This window comes from Ochotona curzoniae, unplaced genomic scaffold (genome assembly GCF_017591425.1).
Source record: "Ochotona curzoniae isolate NIBS_2020 unplaced genomic scaffold, NIBS_Ocur_1.0 scaffold_4506, whole genome shotgun sequence".
NCBI lineage: Eukaryota > Metazoa > Chordata > Mammalia > Lagomorpha > Ochotonidae > Ochotona > Ochotona curzoniae.
The window spans coordinates 70,196,100-70,220,178 of record NW_024467119.1 but is presented as its reverse complement, the minus strand read 5'-3'; the positions used below and the strand labels follow the sequence as shown (position 1 = coordinate 70,220,178).

At 38.2% G+C, this 24,079-nt stretch overlaps 1 protein-coding gene across 3 annotated transcripts in view; it reads left to right on the top strand.

Annotated features, from left to right (window-relative positions):
• Positions 1–24,079, top strand: part of INPP4B (inositol polyphosphate-4-phosphatase type II B) — a 377,559-nt gene that overhangs the window by 99,735 nt on the left and 253,745 nt on the right. For all 3 annotated transcript variants that reach the window (XM_040967293.1, XM_040967292.1, XM_040967290.1), the window contains exon 5: positions 14,543–14,593. In XM_040967293.1, the coding sequence (XP_040823227.1) occupies positions 14,543–14,593 (51 nt within the window). The remainder of the gene's footprint in view (positions 1–14,542; positions 14,594–24,079) is intronic.

The following is a 24,079-nucleotide window of genomic DNA, read 5'->3' as shown; positions in this document are numbered from 1 at the left end:
ATAAGCACAGACTATCATAACAAATAGAGAGATTTGGACTAAGCTGTAAGATGACAGTTATGCAAGACAGCTATGTTATTGAAGCAGAACTTAAAAATTCCTTTACTGATTTCTCTAACAGTTTAGACTGTAATCAGGGTATCCTGAATAGATATCCGTTTATGGACAAGAGAATATACTGGCAACCTCAGGTTTCTTTGTAATTTGGTAGAATATGCAGTGAGAGAATTTTGCTAAACATTGATTCATGACATGATCAGTGGCCTGTAAAGAGCATGGTCAGAGGCTCTAAAGATGGAGAGTTTAAAGCAACCAGTATTCACTGGCAGGGCACTTGACACTGACCCCAGAGCCCAAATAAGTCATGAGACTGATTTTGACAACCCAGACTCATGGTGTGCATCTGTTTCTTTCCCATGGACAAAGTTTCCATTGACTTTGAAAGAATTCTTCAAAAACTCCCGGAATCTGTCTGGGAAGATAATCCTAGTCATCTCTTAGGCATTTAAATTCTATTGTTTTAACTTCATTAAAATCACAGACTGTAGAGACATGGTTTTATTTTCCAGTGTGTGAGATGTAACAGTGGTTTATTTTCAAGGTATTGATTGGAATATAGCCATTGTCTACTGAGTCCTATCTGGAATTAAGGCCTGTACTTGCTGTGGCTTGGCTCAGTGTACACCAAGGTCTCAACAGGCATGGGTGCGAAACTTCCCAGCTGTACTGATTTCTACTGAACTAGCGAGCTGGAGCCTACTTACACTGGCTCAGGAGGCCTGTGTCACATACTCTGTCTGAATTTGTGACTGGTGATTGACAACGTCAGTAGTTTGAGATAGGCCTGCCTGAGTGGGTGTATTTATTCCACAGAAATTGACACCCACCATAAATGATAGCTTCCTACCATCTCCATCTCCCATGAGCTAGTTATTAAACATTTCACTGTATACCACTTACTAAAGGCCAGATCTCATGCTGCATGATTAGATATAAATTCTTGAATTTCCGTGGGGCTGATTTTCACGTAGATAAGGAGCACTTCTACCTGAGTGTTTAGAGAAAAATCTTACAAGGTCAAAAACATAGAAAAACCATACAACATAGTAACTTTAAGAAAGAAAAGGGAGCAGGTATTTGGACTAGAGATTCAGACAACAGCATCCTATGTTGGATGCCTAGGTTCCTATTTCAACCCTATTCCTGTTCTCAACTTTCTGCTAATGCAAATCTTGGCCTTTGCCACCTGGAAGACACTGTCTGAGTTCCTGGCTGGCACCATGGGGCTGGACTGTTGAGACCATATGAGGGGTGAACCAACAGCCAGATGTGGGCACTCATTCTTTCTGTCTCTTCCACTGATGTAAATATATAAATGACAAAATGAGGAGCCAGGAAAGATAAAAGAACAACGTTGGCTTTTCTTGTCCTTGTGACTCATTGTTTAGTGCACTTAGTTTAAAATAATTTCTTTTGAAATGCATGAACTCACTAGGACCAAGTAATTTGCCTCTGTCTGCATTGAGGCAGCTGGAATACTGAGTACAAACTCACTTTAAGCCCAAAACATACATTATAAGTGACAAAGGTATTTCAGCTGTTGAGAATTTTATATGTTAAGATTCAAAGTTTCAAGCACAGTTTCCATGAGAGTCTCAAGTCCTCAAACATAAAGAAAAGGGTGTATTTTAAAACTTCCTGAATAGTTTGGAATATCAAGAATATTCTGCTATTTCATTATGAGAACTTAATGGAATTGTGCAGTTTGGGGATTTGTTTACCTGCACACACAGACATGGGATGTGTGTGTGTGTGTGTGTGTGTGTGTGTGTGTGTGTGTGTGTTCATTTCTGATTCTGAGTGCCAGATACCTTATGAATCAGAAGAAAATTGATTGGAAAATATGAAGGTGATTTAAATATTGCTTAAATAAAATAGGATTAAAATAGGTGTAGTTTGATTCAGCATTTAACGAAAGTCTGAAATTCATCTTTAGTTTTGTCTTTCCACACATAAATGAACATTTTCTATAATAATTTTGATGGTTTTCCATAAATGATCATGTCATAGGCAGCTGATTTTCCAGTGCAAATGAAGATCATTTCAGAAGTTTAACTTTAAAAACCCAGATATGAGTTTTCAAAATGAGCTTGAATAAATTTAACTTGATGTGCTAAATTGTGCTTCCCCTGAAAAATGTTTTCCAAAGTCCAGCTAATAGGCATCATGTCACTATGAAGGAGATTGGTTAAAATAGTTATGGGTCTTGTTCTGTCTTGTGTTCTTGCAATCACAGCTTATTATTTGTCATTCCTTGTTCTTTGCATGATTGCTTGCTAATGTGGTCAAGATACAGAAAAGTAACCATGAAGGTACTTCCTATGGGCTGCTTGTCACGGGTGCCTGTTTTTTTCTAGAGAGTTTGTTCCTTCATGCTTCAATTTAGCCTAGTTATTCTGAATACTAGAGTGTTTAAAAACTATGCTACTCTTTAGCATCCACAGTATAGTATGTAAATGTATGCAACATATACTGCTTAGAACTGTTTCATAGAGTTATTAATGCACAAATACTCTTAAAACAGATTTCTTTATCTGAAAGAGTTAGAGGGAGAGAGAGAGAGTTGTTGACATCCACTGATTCAGTCCCCCATGGTTGCAATGGCCCAGCTTGGGCCAGGTCAAAGGCAGGAGCCAGGAGCTTCTTCCAGGTCTCCCACATGGATGACAGGGACCAGTATACTGGGAATCTCTCTGCTACCTTCCTAAGGTAAAACAGCCAAAACACCAGCACCCATAAGGGATGTTGGTATTATACATGACAACTCTACTTATTGACCCAAGACACCAGCCCCCTTAACAAATATTCATGTGATCAGTTTGAGTGCTGTTATTCTCAAAGATAAATATCATTACACTTACATTAAATTTGTGTTCTTAATATTTTTCTGTTAACATCAAAGAGAAGTGACTGAAGACTATCCAATAATTATTTCTCTAAGTCCTGTATACTTAGCTTGATCCTAGTGTCAGGAAAAGAGCATGAAAGTCACAACTTTTGTATGTAAGTGGTTCCTTTTGCTTATCTTTTGCTTGACCCTTGCAGTCTGTCTTCCACATATCAGATCACTAATGATAAATCATAAAACATCCTATCTCCTCTTAACTCAAAATCCTTCCAGAATTTCCCGTAGTGATTTTATAAACACTTTGTTACCAATGCCCTGACTTCTTTTGGCCTCTATTTTCTTGTTTCTTTACCATAATTCTCTTTGAGTTTTTAACTATTTTGGTCTGAAAGATTTTACACAGAACGTTGCATAAATACACACACATAAAGGCAGGATAGGAAGTGAGTGTTGGGCAAATTCAGGGAATAATTAGAGCTCCCACTGATGATTTATTCCGTAAATGATCATAATTGCCAGGGTTGAGCCAGGTCACTGTTAGGCTCTGGGAACCTAGTCTGGTTTCCCTCATGGGTTCCAAGAACCCAATTAACTTGGACCATCACTACTACCATCTGAGTTCTGCTTCCAACTATGGAAGCTGGAGTCAGGAGCTGCAACTAGGTATCAAACCCAGAAATTTCAACATGCCACACGGCATCTTTCCTGAAAGGCTAAGCACCAGCCTCTATACTTACCTACGTCTTGAAAAGGAGCATTCCCAACATGGGGGCTCAAACCCTTGACCGTGAGATTGATCTCATGCTCTAGCATGAAGTAGCTGGGCTTTGTACTTTTATCTTAATTCTAGTTTTCCACAAACTTTTCAAAATCTCCTATTTATTAATTAACTTAAACGGCAAATCATAGACCCATTATATGTTAAACAGTGACCTTCCTGGAAAATTGTAGTTTGGAAAAAAAAATCAACAGAGAGTGACATTGTTCCACACTGTAACACTTTTCTTTAATGTTTGATCAATAAGGAGAGATTGAACTGATGTCTGTGTTTCTCTCTTTTGTGATATCATATGCCTTGTGATTCCTGAAAGTATTGCTACGCTCTAATGAATGATGAGAACAAAAGGGAAAAATACTGCCTATTATTATGCAAATACTTTTGACCTTCACATGGATCCTCTGATTGGATCACACTTGAACTGCTGACCTATGGTTCACATAAGATATAAATTGCAGGCAAAATTTGTCTCAGCTCCCAGATCCATTACATATCCTCAACTTAATCAAATTATGTTCTCAATTTAATAAATCAGTCTTTCAATGCTTTAAATACATTTTCCTTATAGAACTATTAGATTTCCATATGTGCATAGTCAGGAGGGTTTGCAATATTTATTCTAACTTCTTTGTCCATGGAAGTCTTCATTGGTAGTCAAGCAGTGGGCACTCCAGGCACAGCCCTAGTTCCTGTTTGAGATGCCATCAATACAATTTCCCTGCTGCAAGTTAACCGGGAGCTGTGCTGCAACTGCCTTCCACTGTCTTTTGTGTAGTGTACTTGTGCTAATTATTCAATAGGGAGTTAAAAGCATTGGCCTCAGAAGTGACACATTTGAGCTGAAACATTTTTTCTTCATAAGTAGATCCATACCCTGAAGCTTAGTGATGTTGGTATTCTTTCAGTTTGATTTTTCTTCATTACAGGCTGAAAGTTACTGAAAGTTTGAGCCTCAGTTTTCTCACAAAGTTGATTTAAAGATTAAATGGAAAGGGAAAGCAGTAAGGGAAGAAGTTACGGATGCATTTATGGAATTTTGTCTATGAAATTAATGAAATCTATGAATTAATAGATTGTAAAATATAATAAAAATTAGAACAAAGTAAAAATCTTTAAAAACAAAAAGGAAAATCCTGAGTAGCCAAGAATGGGCCATCTGAAGCAACATGCAAGTAGGATTCTGGCATCAACATTGAAAAATATATATTTCACTGAGTATTATGATAGGAAGAAGACTGGAGGGTGGGAAGTGTCAGTATGCTCCTAAATCTGCATTGTGAAATATATGAACATTTTCACTTTATATTAATAAAAAAATGTAATACAGGCAGAGAAAGAAAACACTGGGCCAACTGGCTCATTCCTCAGATATCCACAGCATTCAGGCCTTGGCCAAACAGTACCAGGAACTTAATCCGAGTGTCTGCCAGAGATGGCAGGAAGTCCAGTGATTGAGCCATCAGATGCCGCCTCCAAGGGTGCACATTCACAGAAAGCTGGACTATGAAGTGGAGCAGTACTTGAACGCTGGCACTCCTACTTGGGGTGCAGTAGTTCTAAATGGTAGCCTACCTACTCTGCCAAGTGCCTGCCCTAACACCTGCAGTTTTAAGTACTCCTCCAGGAGGATTTGAATGTGCAACTGGTGTTGAGAACTATTGTTCAAACTTACAGGTACTTTAGCATAATTCCATAAAGAAGCTGTGGTGATGATAAAACAGTTACTACAGTATTGCATGTTTGTTTGAAGATGAACACAATTCAATGTTTTACTGAATAGGTATCATGATATCAGCTCTACTCCATAGTCAAACACACTATTTTTTTCAAATTATGAAATATTTTGTAGGTTGAATGTATATATAATATATGACATATATATATGAGATAGTCACAGAATTTATGTTTGTTTGGGACATAGTGATATCCTTACATTCAGGTGTATGTTCTCTGAACTACAGAAATAATAGACTAGGTTTGTTTCAAATGTGTCTAGTAATTATCCCAATATCATTGAGACAGCTGACTTTCAATGAGCAATGGATAGGGACATGCTTAGGTTAACACTATTGTTCTCTATCTAATGGTGTTTGTTCACCAAATCGTGGCTGTGGTATTAATTTGGGTCTGTTAATACCAAACAATGGTGTTGTTGAGTCTGGCCGTGTGATAAATTGTGTCTGTCTGTAGTCCCTAAGGCAAATAGATTTTTGGTTTTTAAAGCTTGGAAGATAATTAAAGTCACTCTCAGTCTGAGTTCTGAGACTTTTTGTAACAGACCACCAAACTTGCAACTTGTTAATGAAGTGATCCTGACTTCTCATTTGAAAAAAAATGGATAACTAAATAATAATACAACATAGAGCTATGAGAATTAAATGAGATACTAACAACAAGAATAATGTGTGTGTCTTTGAAAGAGTTTGTTATTATTTTCTTTTTGCCCATCCTTCCTAATGAACAACTTTGACTTTTATGGATTCCCTCTGTTCATCTCTGCCAGAGCAGAAAAGATTTTAGAGCAACCTGTAGCCCATCCAGAGCTAGTACTGAGGCGAGTGATTGAATCAAGTGTAATGACTCTATTTTCCATAGTATTGCTATAATGATTGTATCTCAAGGTGGTTGGGGAAGGAAAGAGATGGTAGCCAATGAAATAATATGGGGCACGAGGAAGATGGAAGAAGTTGCTGAGCTCTGATCTGGGGATAAATTTAATACAGTGTATGTGAGAGTTGAATTGGGTTCTGTGTTTTATATAATATCTGGAGTTAGTAGGAATGGAGTTCTTAATGTAGAAGGAAAACATTTTAGCAGGTTGTGAGCTATGATCTTTAGTGCCTGTAAAACAACTACTCAGATTGTATTTTTGTAATGTAGAGCTGCATCGTAGTTTCCTTTTGAAAAAAAATCTGAATGTCTCGTAATAAACACAGAAAACCTCTTTGAGATTACATAGCTGTTGAGGTTTGGTCTTTCTGCTTTAACTGACTGCACAGGACAGGACTGCACATGGCTCAAGTAGTGGGTACAAGAAGATGGATGGGGCCTAGTGCACCGAAGATTAGTGGTTATAGCCCTCTCCTTGCATGCACCGGGATCCCATATGGGTACCAGTTCATGTCCCAAACGTTCACTTCCCACTCAGCTTCCTGCTGGTGGCCTTGGGAAAGCTGTGGAGGATAGCTGAAAGCTTGGGGATGCTGCAGCCATGTCAGAGACCCAGAAGAAGCTCCTGGCTTCTGATTGGCCTCGTTCTGGCCATGGTGGACACTAGGGGAGTGAAGTGGAGGATGGTAGATCCTTCTGTCTTTTCCCTGTAAGTCTAACTTTCCAAATAAAAAAGAAAGAAAAAAGATTTTAAAAAAGAAGATGGAGGGGTCTGAATGACAGCAGCTCTCCGCAACCTCATGTTCCTTTTAGGAAGATCCAGAAATTAACAGCAGGGGAGAGGAGGTTAGAGTTTATTCTCTGAGTACACATAGGATGGGAATTTTAATATCTTCAAACATGAAGCCTTGTCAGTCACAGCTATTGTTTTCAGGAGAACCTCTGTCCTTCAGAGAATCTCTGACAAAAGAAGGAAGTATCTGTGGTTGTTTTCACTGCTCAGTGTTCTTTCACCTGCCTGCAATAGATCTCTGTAATTGTTGGGAAGGGAAATGGAATAAACCATGGCAAATGGCAAGGATACACAGAGCTATGTGGCTCTGGAGTCACATTTGTAGTCATCATTACCTAAAGAATCACATGATTCCTGTATGACTGACAGAATTTAGTATAATGGGGTATTCATCTAGAGAAATTAGAAGTCTAAAAAAGCAACCAGTTAAGCCTAAAAGGACTCATGCGACTAGAGAGCTGAGGGGCAAAAATCACTGACTTAGAGACTTGGAAAACACCTAAAATTAGATGCATTAAAACTAGAAGAGTGCTTTCATTTGTCTTACCTATTAATGTATTTTGGCTTGAAAGTGTGTAGACTGCTCCTGTGTACGTAATTAGAAGTAGTGTATTTTAACATTTGAAAGATGATCACATTTACTCATTAAAGACTGAGATAGCTTGCTCACTCGCTAAGTATTAGGTCATTTTTGGATGGTGTTCAGGCTTTAGGGTTAATTCTATTTTTGTCATAAGAACTACCTGTTAATTAAGCTTTTGCTACTGATAGATCAAATATGCCATGCACAGACTACCACAGAATGGTTCACTTAACTGTCCAACCATACTTAATGCTCATAATAATAATAATAATAGAGCTATGTTTATTTACTTGAAAGGCATAGTTACCAAAAGAGAGATCTCTTGTCCATGGGTCACTGCTCAAATGGCCAAGAGTGGCTGGAGTTAGGCTGGAGTGGAGTCAAGGACTTCTTTCATGTCTTTTATGAAGATGCAGGAACCCAAGAATTTGAACCCCATTCCACTGCTTTCCCAGGCTCAGTTGCAGGGAGTTGTATCAGAAGTGGAGCTGCCAGGACTCCAACCCGCACCTGTATGGGATGTCTGTGCCACAAACAGTGGTTTCACTTGCTATACCACAACCCCAGCACCCTATGCTGATCTTTTTTTCAATTCCCATAATCTCATTTTGGGATATTCTTTACCTTCTAAAAATTCACAGATGCTATGAAGTTTGGCAAGCAGTAGTACCTCTGATGATAGTAAAACAGCCAGAAACATTAGAAAACCACACATCTGAAAACATCATCATGTGGGAGAAGCAAAAAACAGCTCTAGAACATATTTCAGAGGAAGAGGGAGTTGGTAATGTGAACCTGTCAGGAATAATGTTTCTCCCAAGGAACTGTCTGTTAATCTCTGAGTCTGCATTTGATCTGACAAATGGGACTTTGCCCTGGCTCAGGGCTGCTGCTGTTTGGAGCAAAGAGAACCAGTGGAGCTTTCAGTGGCTCTTTTGGGTGAAGTGAGAAAAGGAGACATTAGGGTCCTCAAGTTAGCAGCCATCTTTTTTTTTCCAGAAGAGACATGCTGAATTATGCTCTGCCAGGATAATAGAGCTGAGCTAATGGCCCATACAGAGCAGAGTGAAACTTGCTTGGGAAACCCAGAATAGAGACAGCCCTACAGAGAGTGCTGACTCTACACTGAGGAGCTAAAACAAAACAAAACAAAACAAAAACAAAAAACCATGTTTCTCCAGTACATTGCATTCACAAAGTCTCCCTGTAGCTAGAAATCTAAATATCAAGGTTTTGGCTAACAGAAAGCCACAGCTGAAAAAGAACTTAGCAGAGCTTCTCCTTTCCATGTGCAACTGGAGTGACAAATTTGGAGATCAAAGGAGACTCAAACTCTGTAGATATTTGCCAGCTTTTATGTTTACTGCGCAGGGATGAAGCGTGTATTAAGCCTTTGAGTCTGTCCTGCATTTCTTCAGGGTTGAGAACAAGACTAGTCAGGCTCTTGGATAAAGTCTGGGAGGGCTACAGCAAGCTGAGGCTGAAAGTCTTACTTGAAAAAAGCGGGAATAATAAAATAACTGGGTGCCTTAAGCCACGTTGTCACAGCTCTGGAGTCTGGAATTCCAGGATCTGTGTGCTGAGGGCTTGACTGCCAAGAGCACCTCTCTCCTTGGCTTGGAGATGGCCATCATGTCTCTTCATACTGCCTTTCTTCCATGCAAGAACATCTTGGAGTCACTTCCCAGCATAAAGAAAACAGCTGTATTAATTAAGGCCCTATTTTCCAAATCCCTTTGTAATACAGTCACCTCTTTACAAGTCAGTTATCTCCAGGTAAGTCCGCATTCTGAGGTAGTCAGTCCACAGCACTGAGGCTTACCAAACTGTTCTGTCCCAGGCCAACCCTAAGCCTTGTGTTTGCTATGAGTTGAATTGCTATTAATAATACACCTTGAACCAAATATAGGTGATTACGTGTTGTCAAAGTTAATAAAAATTGCTTTTCAACCTGCCCACTTCTTTTATTAGCCTAACTCACTCAGAGCCTTTGTATGTAAGTGTGACACTTCTACTACAACATTGATATGTGACATTGTAAGCTTAAATTTTCATAACACTATGTGGTTTTTCTATATTAACACTAATCCTTCTGAGATTTGGTGCCTGAAATAATTTAAATTTGTAATATAACACTTTCTCCAAGAGAGAAATTAAAAACTGGCAAATTACCATTTAAGATCATCTGATAGATTTGCAGTCAGTTGAATATTCTTAGCAAGTATTATTAGATGTTTTGACTCACTATGTTATCATTAGTGACCTTGGATAAAAAAATACATTGCTTTCTTAGTCTGTTACTTCTTAACATTGCCAGTGCTTATAATATTGGTTGAATCATAACAGCTTAATACAAGTCAGGTCATCTTAAAATAGTGCACAATTTATATTAGCCTTTTTTGTTTTAATTCCTCATAGCTGAACAAAATTTTATTTTAAAATGAATAGGAGACTTATTCGAACTTTCAAAACAAACAAGAGCATTTCAATTTAGGTGCCTTAGCACTAGAGTAGTATTTTTTTTTTAATTTTGATCATGTGGTGGGCAGAATTCTGACAGCCTCTCATTTCCACCCTATAGTGTAGGTTCCCACATCAGCCCCAGGTCTTTGCTGTCTTAGTGGCTTCTGTGATCAGAACAGGCTCTTCTGGCACACATGCCAATCTGAAAGGCAGATTGTGAGAGGAGGACTGGGCCATGTGAAGTGAGCCAATGTAGGGAAGTTAGTTCATCCTTAGGTCTGAATCTCAAGATAGGTTATGAGGGAAGCGGTTTAGCTCTGTAGCTGGCTTTGGGAATAGAAGAGGTCATGTGGCAAATGTACAGCCTCCAGGGGCTTAGAGTAGATTTCAGCTGTCAGCCATCAAGAAAATGAGGACCATGGTTCCAAAGCTGTTAGCAGTTGAACTCTGGGGATAACCTGGAAGAGCTTGGAAGCAGCTGTTGCTTTTTCGCATGTGCTTTAAATATTAAGGCAGTTATGTATATACATTCATGTGGAACAAGAAAATAGGGTGCTCTATAAGCCAATTCAACATATGCAGACAATTAGAACAACGTTTTTTGTTATTAAAAAAGGGGGATGTTATTTGATGATGAATGTATTGTCAGCAACATGCTGTGGAATGACAATCTTCTAGGATAAGGATCTGTCCTCACGCTGCCTAGGGGTGCTCTCCTAAGACAGCCTACACCTTTCCCTCTGCCTTCCAGTTACTGTTTCCTTACAGATCAGTGAGGAGATACACTGGCATGGGTCTAGATGCTGCCACTGTGCCTTGCAGACTCACTGCAGCATGGCCTTCACCTTGACGCTCCAAAGGATAACTTGAATTTTAGATAACCCTCAATGCCTCATTCTCAGTCAACCTTGAAAACACAACATTCTCCCACTTTTGGGAGAGCAGTGCTATGCTTTTGGTGATGAGGTTGATTCATTTGTGGATATTTTTTTCTCTATGAGTTTGATCACCAAATATTATCTTCAACCACCACAATGCTGGCCCTTATAGTCTCTTTCAAGGGAACAATTAAGAGTAGTGATTTCATCTGTAAAAATGTGATGAAACCATTTAGAATAACTCCACTATAGGCCTTGTGTTGTTTCTAATGCTATTTTAGTAACAGAAATGTGAACTTCTTAGATTGGTAGAGAAAATAATATTTTGGCTTGATATTGGCCTTTAGAAGTAATTGACATGGAATTATCACTCTGTTGGATATGATAAAAACACAAAAGGAAGCTGTAAGAGCTGTAATTGTGTAGTCAGGCAGATGTTCTTATGTTCAGGACATAAGGGACAGGACAGGGTTTCATGAAGAAAAATGAAGAACAGATGAAAAGCCCAAAAAAGGGAAAATGAATGTCTAAGGAAGGCCAGTAACTCTCAGGGGACATGACACCGCTGATGAACTGGAATATTCCAGTTCCTGCTGCAGCACTTACTGCTTCATTCCTTCCACATCAAGAGCTTGCATCTAAATTTGTTCAGTTTATTATTTCTCTGAGCTGTCACCCTCCCCCACTTTTCCATCTGTCTTCTGTCTTTCCCTTTCCTTCTCTTCCCTTGAACCCTCCTCATTTCCTCTCATCTTTTCATTTTTTTCCTATTGTCCTTTCTCTTTCCTTCCCTCTCCTCCTCCATTTTAATTTTTCCTCTCTTCTCCCCCCTTAGCTTTTCTCTTTATCCTTTTTGTGCCTTTCTCTCTTTCCATCCCATTTCTTCTGTCTTGAACATTTATTATTCTACATGCTCAAAGAAATGCAATGCAGCACGGCATAGCACCTATTATTAACCTCATGTTAATAAATGCATGTTTTCTGTGTGAATATTAGTTTATAAAATTTGAAGTTGGTCACAACACTATTGATTTGAAAATGCTTCAAAAGAAAATGTGACATATTGTGCTTCTCTTATGTAAAATAAAAATGAAGTTCATTTTTTCTCTCTCTTCCTGTGTCATTGCCTTTCCTACACACACACACATACAAACTCAGATAGTAGATGGCAAAAACTTCCCTAGATATTCTTAGATTTTTTTTTCATCTGAGCAACTGCAGAAAGAAAGTTTTTCTCCTCAGCAGATTTTTGTATTAATGATTAATATACTGAGAAATTAATATTAGTTTATGAGTTTAATAGCCAATGTTGCTAGATTTGTACCTATATTCTACCTTTATCCAACATTAAGTAATATATGTTTATAAGTATATATGTTTAATTTTAAACAAATGCTTTATATTTGTGTGTATATTGACCTTCATGCCATTTTTTACATTTTCAATTTATTCTAAAACCCAAGCATAAACTGTTAAAAATGTTATTTGACTGCAAATTATTTCATTTTATGAAGATTTATTTATTTTCACTGGAAAGGCAATTCTACAGAGAGCAGGAGATGCAGCGAGAAAGATTCTCTGTCTGCTGACTCAAGTGGCCCAATGGCCCAAACTGAACTGATCCAAAGCCAGGAGCTAGGAACTTCCTCGGTGTCTCCCGCCTGGGTGCAGGTTCCTAATGCTTTGGGCCATCCTCTACTGGTTTCTCAGGCCATAAGCAGGATGCTGGATGGGAAGTGAAGCATCTGGGACAATAACTGGTGCCCATATGAGATCCTGGCACATGCACGGCAAGGATTTAGCTACTATCTATTGCACCTAGCCCTATCAAGTTTTTTTAATACTGCATATTTGCACATATCTATCTATCTATCTATCTATCTATCTATCTATCTATCTATGTGTTTTATGTGTTTGAATGCATGTTTACAATACAGTCAACAAAGCTCTATATCAATTCCATATTTATACACAAATTATGCATGAATATATATTGAGAACCATATGTATATGGGAATACCATGTACACAGTATGTGGGACATTACAGCCCCTGTTGTTTCTAGTTTCATTTCCTCTGTACCAACTTGTGATTTTTTGTTGATGAACCTGCACAGTAGAACTGGGCCAAAGAACATTGATACGACTACCAAACTGCAAATGGTCTGTTACCCAATTTAGAGCTAAATGTATTCTACAGATAGTGTTATTTACTCAGTTGGGATTGCATGTCATCTATTTGTGGTCTAGTGGGCAATTTTGACTCCTAATGACTGACAAATGGTACAAGCGATAGTGTTGGATCTGTCATAAAGACACAAAAAAAGTGTTCAGCTTGGAGTTAAAAGGCACATTTTGTCATGGCTTGCAGCTTTTTCTAGGTAAATTAAAACTGCGTTAAAGTTCAACAAACCATAAGAACTTGGTTCAGGCTTCCAACATTATTAGGGGTATCCTAAGCATCACTTAAACTTGGGAACATTGATCTTGTAAGGGCAGCAGTGTCAGGATCTAAGGGACTTGAGATGAAGTATGATTTGAGCAGTGTACTTTCCAACAGATTTTGTTGAAATGCCTCCTAAAATATTGAATGATGAAGTTTTCCTGGGGTGCTGCTTTTCCATTTATTACCTAAGCACACCCTGCAATACTCTCCAATTCAACATAGTGTGCTTCTTTGTTGTTCTGTGTACATGTAAATTGCTTATCTCGTTTTTAATTCAAATCTCATCATAGTAGGAGTAAAACTTTTTTGTTGTTGTTTTGGTTAAAAACAAAACAACAACAAAAAAGTTTTACTTTAAACAATTTTCGAAGGGCTTATTTTTCTTTTTCATTTGAAACATTTTCTTAGCTCTAGGCTTGCTAACTGTTGATTGGCATCAAAGTAGCTGGAGGCAAGAAAGAGTAGCAGTTTGATAATCTCTTGAGGTGATTCTGAAGCATACAGAGTATTCACCATTCAACAGAAGATAGGTATCCTCTCATCACATAAGGAATTGGTATTTGACTGAGACAAATCATATGAAGAGTTACTTCTGAAGATTTGCTATCTGACACTTCTCACCCCTAAATGAAAATTAATTTTCAAATGCATTGAGGGCCAACAATTCTCAAGTGGTAATCATATAGTATAAGGAGTAAGGATTTGGGTCCTCATTCAGTGAATAATTGTTTATGAAGCACACATTAAACTAGGTCCTCTGTTTTGATGCTGCCTGTTCCCTTGAGTGTTGCATGAGGGCTCTTTTTTGAGGAGGTTAAAGGTGATTCTCTTGAATTCCAGATAGCTCTGTGCTTGACAAGGAGATGACAGGGTGGGGATTCAGGCAGCTCAGCCTACTTAGGGAAATCAGGAAGTTTAAGCACCATAAAATAACAGCTTTATGGCACAGCATAGGGTGTCATACAAGGTTCCTTCATTAATGATTAGACAGGGTTTGCCATGCCACCAAATGAAAAGAAAATTTAAAAGTTTCTGTACTGTTTTGGACCTCAGTGTCACATTGGAAATGTTTGTTTCCTCCATAGGTTCGAACCTGCGCCCTCCCTGAAGATAAGGACCCCCCTGTGGAAATTGGGGTAAGTGTTTTCGATGTTTTCCTGAAAGGTAGACACATCCTATCTAAGGAAATTCTTTACATTGTCTCTGGACTTCTGCCTGGGAACTGGTACATGAAATTGAGTTAAATTAACAAGGTGTGACTGTTCAAGGAAGTGCTGTCATATCGTTGCTGAATCATGTAGAATTTGTTTCTTGTCTCATGAAAATCACTCTCCAGTGAATTCATATTTGGTTCAACTGGCTAGACCTGAGTGTGGAAGCTGCCCTGCAGGTAACTGAAATGCCATTCAGAGTCAGCATTCCCAGCCCAGTAGGTAGCTGGGGAAATTAGAGATGTGAGCTCCAGTGCTATGGGAAGGAGGCAGAGAATCAGCCAGAGGACTGTGAGGTTTTCTGCTTCCTAACACTTAAACACAATTGCAGATGGAAAGAGAGATGTGGCCAATAATCAGAGGGTATTAGAGTATCCTGCTGCATCTCTAGCTTCAGAAGGGGGAAGAAGAATAGAGTACTTAGTAACTTTCTAGACAGGCCTTCAGGTGCAGACAGTAGCACCTGATAAGACAGAGCTCAATGGGATCAGATTCTACCATCTGTACTTTCAGAGAGCAGGGAGAAGTTCAGGAGTTGGGTGTAAGAGGCCTTGTGCCTGGGTTCATTGAAAAGCCTGTTTGAAATAGCCACACATCATCCAGGCACTTGAGAACCATCTTTCAATGTGTGGAGCACTGGACTGTGCATCATTTGTTTTCTCCTTGACAACAACAACTACCACTTCCCAACCCTCAAGTAAAGACTCCAAAGTTTTGTACCGGTGTGTTGGTTAGGTTCACTAGGCAGAGAACCAGTTATGCTTCCGTTAGTGAAGGAGCAGAAGCAAAAATATTTGATGTGCCTGTTCCCTCATGCCTAACACAGACTCTGTTTCATTCTGCTTTGTTTTCTGCCTGCTAATTCAGCCTCTTGTGCCATTCTTACATCCTCCATACATCTGTTCTCAGACAACCTGGTGTTTGATTGCTTCCTCCCAAGATAAAGAGTGGTCTCTACCCAGCCTCAGGCCTTCTTAACCAAGGACACAAGACAATGCTCTCCTGGGCTTCTTCTGCACACCAGCTCCCTCTCACTGCCCAGGCTCACCTGTGTGCCTCTTGCAGATGATAACCCCCCAGGTCCCTGCTTCAACATACACCTGCCCTTCCTTACTGCATACACTTCTTGATACAATTATATCCTCTTCGTCAACTTTAAAATGATTGGACATTATTAACTATTAATATGACTAGCATGTCAATTAATCAAGAGCTTAATTTTGTTTATTGAGATTCCACAATGGTGAATTGATTTAGCTTTTTTTTTCTCCTCTGTTGACTTTCCCAGTTATCCTTGAATTGGGATCTCTTGCTTGACAGTTTAATTACATCTTAGCACAAGTTTGTTAGTCTCTCTCTTGTGTTTTTTCTTTAACTCGAGTCATTGGAAATTTATTTTATTTACTGAATATCTTTTCCCTGATTTCACTTTTTTCTACCCTTCCTTTCATGGTTTCTCAGCACAGACCATGAGATTTTGGCACTCCTATGGAGCACAAAAGTAGGTATTTGTGAAGCCTACTGTGCTCTTCTCTACTGTTTCTTTTTCTTTTTCTTTTTTTTTTAAGATTTATTTATTTATTGGAAAGTCAGATATACAGAGAGGAGAGACAGAGAGGAAGATCTTCCCTCCAATGATTCACTCCCCAAGTGAGAGCAACGGCCGATGCTGCGACAATCCAAAGCCAGGATCCAGGAAATTCTTGCGGGTATCCTACATGGGTGCAGGGTTCCAAGGCTTTGGTGGGCTATCCTCTACTGCTTTCCCAGGCCACAAGCAGGGAGCTGGATGGGAAGTGGAGCTGCCGGGATTAGAACTGGCACCCATATGGGATCCTGGTGCGTCCAAGGTGAAGACTTTAGCTGCTAGACCACGCCGCCGGGCCCATCTACTGTTTCTTTACTAGACAAAAGGTCAACTCCCTCCTTTTCCCGTTTCCTCCACACTTCTTCTGATTCACCCCTTTTAAAAAATTTATTAATATTATTATTTTATGATACAGTTCCATAGGCTGCAGGATTTCCCTCCTTCCTGTCTTCCCCCTCTACTGATCTCCCCTATATTATTACAGTAGTATAGTCCTTATGAACAGTCATAAATCCATCAATCTGCTGTTTAAGTCTATCCTGATATTGTAGGTATGGACAATGGCAGAGAGTACAGCATCCTATTGTCAAGATATATTTAACAGTTTCATTGGGAGTCCATCTTTAATTTAGAAGTAGAGATACATAATGCGTTGTATCCTCACATTTGGATATGATAGTCTGTATCCCACAGTTAATATATATCCCCTTAAGTAAAAAGCCATAAAACAAAATTAAAAACAGGAGTAAAAATTAAAAAAAACGTGTTATTTAACTTCATGTTGTTGTAAATTTTCTATTGTCTTGACCTACTCTTCACACACATGATATTATATCAGATGTTTGCTGTATTGCTCACTTGACCCGTGTAAGGTAGACTTGTGTTTACCATGCCCTACAGATACAACATAGGCTTTCCCAATAGTGTTTCATCTCTCATCTCAGTGCTCAGTACTTATCCTCTTTATGAACCCCGGCTGCATCAGGCAGTAATATGAATTATTGCTGTTGTTGTCATCATCATAGCATTAATTGTTGTATTATGGGATAGGCAGGCAGCTAGCTAGGTCTGTTGAACAATAAGTTATGGGTCCTCACATGATTTTCTCTTCTACATCCCCTCATATCAATTGACATGCGACTTTTCCTGAAATGAATCTGCTTTACGCAGAATTTAAAGCATGCCAAAAAAATATGGATATTGAATTCCATGTGGTCTTGTGGAGGTGCGTATAATTTCCAAGAGGCTCCCTGTTTGGAGACACCATGGTCAGCCTCATGAAGAAGGCCCACTAGGAAGGGTTGTCTGTCTGTCTCCTTTCCTCCACTCCAAATCATTCTGCCTTGGGGCAAATCTGCTGTCTCACCACAGATATTTCTCTGTGAGGCAAATCATGCCTAATTGTGTTTGTTCACTTTTTCAGCTTTTTATTAAGTTTTATTACCTGTGAAGCTTATTTGTATCAGTACAGAATGCTTGTCTATGACAAGAGCCTGGAGTAAAATATTTAATATGCCTTCATTAACATCAATAATAAATGATAGACCACAGTTCTCAAAGGAAAGATAATCACCCTTCCATGATGGAGATAGATGTGATTTGAACTACAGGATGAGAAGTTACTTGGGGTCATCGCATTGGTCCAACTGGCTAACCTCAGTCTGTAAGCTCTGGCATCCTATGTGGGTGCCAGTACCTGTCCTTGCTGTGCACTTCCTGTTCAGCTCTCTGGTTGTGGCCTGGGAAAGCAGTAGAGGATGACCCAAAGCTTTTGGGGCCCTCGACCTATGCGGGAGACTTGAAAGAAGATCTTAGCTCCCGGCTTTGGATTGGCTGAGCTCTGGCAGTTGTAGACATTTGGGAAGTGAATCAGCAGATGAAATATCTTTTTCTCTGTGTCTCCTTCTTTCTGTAAATGTGCCTTCCCAATAAAATAAACAAATCTCCAAGATGAGAAGTAACATCAGACTTTTTACCTTTGGGACTAGAAATGTAATCCTGGGGGAAAATTAAGAGATAACATTCTTATCTCCAAAATAACACATCTCAAACATGTTGACTTTCCTTCTTTTAGTTTTCTTTTTGTATCAGCCAGGTGCGTTGTGGTTATCCAAAGGCAAGAGTTGATAACATGGCCCGTTATTAAGTGTTGTAATGAGGTTTCTGGCCCAAAATTCAAGGGGTGCATTTGCTATATTATGTCCTCTGCTTAGGTAAGAACTCAGCTATACTTCTGGACTCAAAGAAAATTCTCAATGGACAATTTGTAATATGCTTATTGTATCAATTAGGCATTCATCTGGAGGCAAGTAACTTGACAAATTGTGGTTTAAAATGAATGAGTGAGGTCTCTCCGATGGTATTTGGACCTTTGGAGAAGTGATCCAAGCCTGTGGTTACTGACATAAATGAAAGTAGTCAGATTTTATTCATCATCCTGTTCTGCTTTTCAAAAGTATTGTCCTTTGTAGCAAATGTACCTCCAATATTACATTCTGGATAAAGATAAGAATAAAGGTATAAAAGCTCTTACTGCTGACACTGTTGCTACCAATGTACAACAACTTTCTGAGAAATTTAAGTTTCTGTGTTGTAACTTACATATGTCTGGGAAAATTTGATTCCCTAACTAGAGAGGATTCTGGATAAAATTCCAAGTTTTAAAATTGAATTACTCTGTTCAAAATGGAATGTGGGCTGTTTTGTCCCTATACTTCTGCTCAATGTCAGTATCTATAACAGCAAGTCTTTATTTTGTTCACTCTTAATGTCTCTAAGATTCACATTATGGAAATATCTATTCAGTGTGTTCATTGAATGAATAAGGAGGCATGCTATGATTGTGATTTGCAAATCACTTTTTTTTCTTCTTTTTAGGACCATAACACACATACTCAAAAATCTGCTACACATGTCCAGAAAATTTTTGGAAATTAATATGGCAAAAATCCACATTTAATACCTTGCAGAATTCAGTAAAATGGCAGTTGTGATTATTATAGAAGCAAATCTCAAACAGTTTTTAAGAAGTAAATATCAACAATTGGCCTGATGAGAGGAAATCAGTATCCCTTAGCTTTTGAAACCCTCAGAGTATAGTCTAATTTGTTTTTTTCTTGCTTGCATATTTTTTCAATGGTAATAGTTCATGTATTTTCCCCTTGCTTATAGGTTGGGCAGCCACACTATTGTATCTGATATGGTTGACAAAAAAGTTCTTGAGTATGAAAAAGGTCCTGAATACTTAAGTCATGAGATATTACGTGCCAGCCTTATGCTATCAACTTCAGTTCTTCTAGTAACCCTAAAGCATACACCAAGTTTCCTTTACTTAAACATATAGTTTAATGAGAATAGGTTAAAGCATTTTTAATATAGTCATTTAAACTCTAAACCATCAGAGACCAATAGAAATATTATAGGGGAGGTAAAATGTGTATTACATGTGTAATCTTAAATTTTCTGATAGTTAAGCTTTCAAAAATTGGAAAGAAATGGGATTGGTTGATTTTAATATGTTTAACTTAATCTAATGCATAAAACATTATTTCAGAATATAACATGTAAACATGTGTGTTTCAGCTTCCATTTCCATACTATGTCACCCATATTCAGAGTGTATTTTATATTTAAAAGGGGCTAGATTTTATATACTCAAGGCAGTTAATTTCCATGGAGTAGCACAGCTTTGGAAAGTGTTCAGAGGAGTTTATAGTGTCATGAAAATTGTGGTTAAAAAAGAAACCAGCTTATATTTTGAGTAAAGCCTTTGTGAGTTGAATGTGGATAATGGAGATTTGGCAATGTGCATGAGGCTGCATTTTCTTCTACTCTTTTTGGGTGACTGTGTTGCCACTTAAGGACCTTCTCACGAAGCTGTCCTTAGTGTCCTGGTGAGCAACTTGAGTGTCTGGACTTGCTCAGAGTCTTGCAGAGGCTGGCTGGATAGCCTGCTTGTTTGTGTCCTCCCCACTGAGATTCTGACAGATACTTCCACTGTTCTGCATCGTTTTTGACATTACTATCCAGCCAGGTGAGTGAGTAAAGTCATGCATCAAGCAGTTTAATGATCACCTTCTTTAGGGTTTGTGCACCAGAATGATAATTATGAGTGTTGCACTGTCATGACCAGGTACAAAAGGTTGGAGCCACATGTTTTGCAGGTCGAGAGCCTGTCAGAAAGAAAGGAATTGCCACCTGCCCTGGCTATGAGACACAGAATGATAGGGGCTGACAGAGAAGCATGCTACTAGGGCTCTAAGCTGGACTCTGCATATTATTAGCTACTTCTGTGCTTAAGCTTGGACTCCTGTGGGTCCCAGCTCCTTCATGTATCCACTGATCTTAACAAGCCAAGGTGTCTTTTAAACATGCTTAAGCATAAGCTAGTTAACTTCTACGGGTCCCAGCTTCTTTGTATACCCACTGATCTGATCTTGATAACCCTGGGATTCTTTTAAACATAACCCAAGAAGATACTTGAGTTAGAAATGTCATAGGCCAGTTTCTCAAATTAGCTGTGTATGTCTTAGGGCACTTATATTTATTATTGATCTTTTATCTAGACTGTTTTCCTTAATGTATTTCACCTGAATCTAAATTTTTTACTTTTAAGCATGTAAATACATGAATTTGTGAATTATAGGCATTACTCAAAGACTTTTTTTCCTTCTTCCTACTGTGACTATTCGGGGATATTTAGGTAACGTTCTTTACTTTTTTTTTCTAAAGAATCTGAATTATGGTATGTTTTCTTAATCACTAAGCTAATACTTTTGACGTTTTTCTTATTTCCTGGTACCTTACTAAAGTGTTTTGCCAGGATTTTTTTCAAGTTTCATGTACAACAGAGTACACATTTCCTTCTAACTTACTTATGTAAAGTGGAGACTATGCAGATTTTTGCTTTCAGGCTAAAACTAGGGCCACCTGTAGTGTAATAACCTACATTAGACCACAGACCTTCTCAGAAGAAGACTTAAAAATGAGTCTTGCATATGCCTATTGTGGAGAGCAGCCAAGTTTCCAGTGAACGCGTTTATTTGCCCAGATTTTCAGTGTTGGGGAGAATAGCTGCTTGAGATCCACACTGCAGACATTCAGACTCTACTTGTGAGGATTTACATTTTGTAATCTGTAGATTTTTTCCCCCATTAGTAACAGCACCAAAGGAGAAATGGGAAACAGTGCCTCTAGAATGATATCTGAAAGACAAAAACAAATTTCAAAGAAATTCAGATTGTGTGACTGTGATGATAGTACAACAGAAAAGATAAAATTGTTTTATACAACTTAGTGTTTAGGGGAGACTGTTTTCTCGATAATTGATTCTCTTACCACGTGGCCAGTATGTATGCTTACTGATGGATGATTAATTTTCTAACTTTGGGGATGAAAGGGATCCTAGATTTATTTACACACTGGTGACACAAACAAATATCTAAACTGACAAAGCAAATGTATAGGCACTTTGATGTTGAAGTGTGAAGCAAGTATGCACTCTCTGAGGTTTTTGTAGTTTGTTTTATTGCATCTTAGGCAGCATGTAGTTCCAATACAGAGTCATTTTCAAGATAAATAATATTCATGTGTGAAAAATAGCACCTCCGTTTTGACAGACTGTTAGAATACTTGGATGCCATTGTAAGCTTTGAATTGGAACAGATTATTATTTTTGCAAGCTCTTCTTTTGGTCTTGAGATCAGGCTGTGTCTGATATAGGCAGTGGACCTTGGGCATGGTGCTTGGCTAGGTGCCCTCATGTGAGGTGAGTGGATGTGCCACACCAGCCCCTCTGCTCCAGACACTCTGCCTGCCTGGGATAGAGGGAGACTATGGTTCTGCTTCCACAGCAGCTCCCGATCTAGTGGACAGAAGAAACACTGAATGACTTATGGTCATAAATTTTACTTGCAGCTGTACCTTATGGTGTGTCTTCAGCTTATTCCTAAAAATAGCCATTCCACCTGTCTCTTGTTACATTTCAATCTGGGATATTTGCTGCTTTTTTTTCTTTCTGAAAATATCACAATGATGACATGTGTCTTTTATTTTGTTCATTCTAAAAGTGTTCATGTCTACAAAATCACAGGAGTCAAATAAAAAAGTAACTTTACATCCTTTTACATAATGCAATTTCTGATGAGTTAAGGATTTTGTTTGAGTCCAAATAATGAATGAGTAATAGGCATTTGAATCAAAGCCCTGATTATCAGTGAAGGAAGATGTGGGATAGACATATATAATGAAATTCATGAAGACAATATACAGTCTGTTGTATATTGTATATTCAATGTTGCACTGATTCCCCCCAACTTGATAAGTGACAGTAGTTTAAAGCTTCTGAAGCAAGGAGAATTTCTTGCATTTGTGATAGAATAGCATAAAAAGATATTTCTGTAACATTCATTCACTTTTTGAGGGTAAATAATTGCATGCACGCCTACTATGTGCTGAATAGTGTGTGTATAGTGATAATCAAAACACAGCTCTTGTAGTGTTTTAAAATTTCAAGTGTTTTCTTGTAAGAAAAAGAAGGAACAAACATATGTCAAGTGATGGTCAGGGCCAATGGAGGAAAATGGCTGGAGAACAGCAGTATATATTTGTCAAGAGGACTATTGCTTCTCTGCTTCTCTAGAAGGTGGCTCTGACGAGACGACAGACAGCTATGGATTTTGCTCTGTCTGTTGAAGATAAGTCAGTTTGATTTCTGTATTTTATGTTGCTGTGGCTCCCAGATGGCTGGCAAACCTATTGCCAAAACTTGTTTCTGTAAACCTTCTATTTTTGCCTCATGTTTTTTTCTCAACTAATGATGTCATATCATATTTTTTTAGATTTGAGTGACTTGGCATCTAAAATAAAACTTTGAATTTTGAAATTAATTAATTGGGTTTTCCAGTCACAGCCTATGGATGTCGCCAACATTTGAACTAATTTCTGTTTTCAAATGGTTTTCTTTAGGCCTTTTGTTACCACCTTTTCTGAGAATTTTCAAAAGAGGAGTAGAAATTCAGACGAAAAAACTCTCCTGTGTTAAGCAATTGCTGAGTGTAAATGAAGACTTATCTGTGGCAGAGCTTACTAGTTTTCTGTAAAAAAAAAAAATTCAATTGGCTTCACACACTTAAGTTCAAGCTCTAATTCAAGTGCAGCCCAACAATAGACCATACTGAAAGAATATTCTGAAAAAATAGATCTATCTCTTATAAAGCCCTATACTGTCAGGTTCCAATGGCATTGGGATTAATATGGATTTCATATTGTCATGTTTACTCCTTGACCTTGAAGAAAAAAATGGGAAATCCTATTTGTGATATTTATACCATAATAATGTGCTTTTTGAATTAGTACTAGACATGGATATTAAAAAGAGATGAAAGATTTTTTTTTTTATCCTGGGGTAAAAAACACAATTTAGGGTTTTATTCCTTATATTGAGTTAAAGCATAGAAACACCCAGTATGAAAGGTATGAAACACAATTTTGAAAAATGTAATTGAAGAAATCGCATTCTGTTTTTGTGTTGTGGAATGAAATTCTCCTATGCTGGTAAGGAAATAACAAAGGAAACAAATGGTTTTAAATGATACTGTGATGGGGGGAGAAATATGGCATTTCTATTTATAACTTGTGCAGAGTTCCACATAAAAATAGCTTCAAGTCACAGATTTGTTCATATCTGGAATAACAAGTCGTTGCTGTCGGTGACTTGAGGAAGGTTAATAAGGAGAGCAGTATTGGTAAATATTGAGAATTTATCATCTTTCCTTTTACTCTGCTTTTCAAAAGGTCAGAAAATTGAAGTTAGTGGAAAAGCT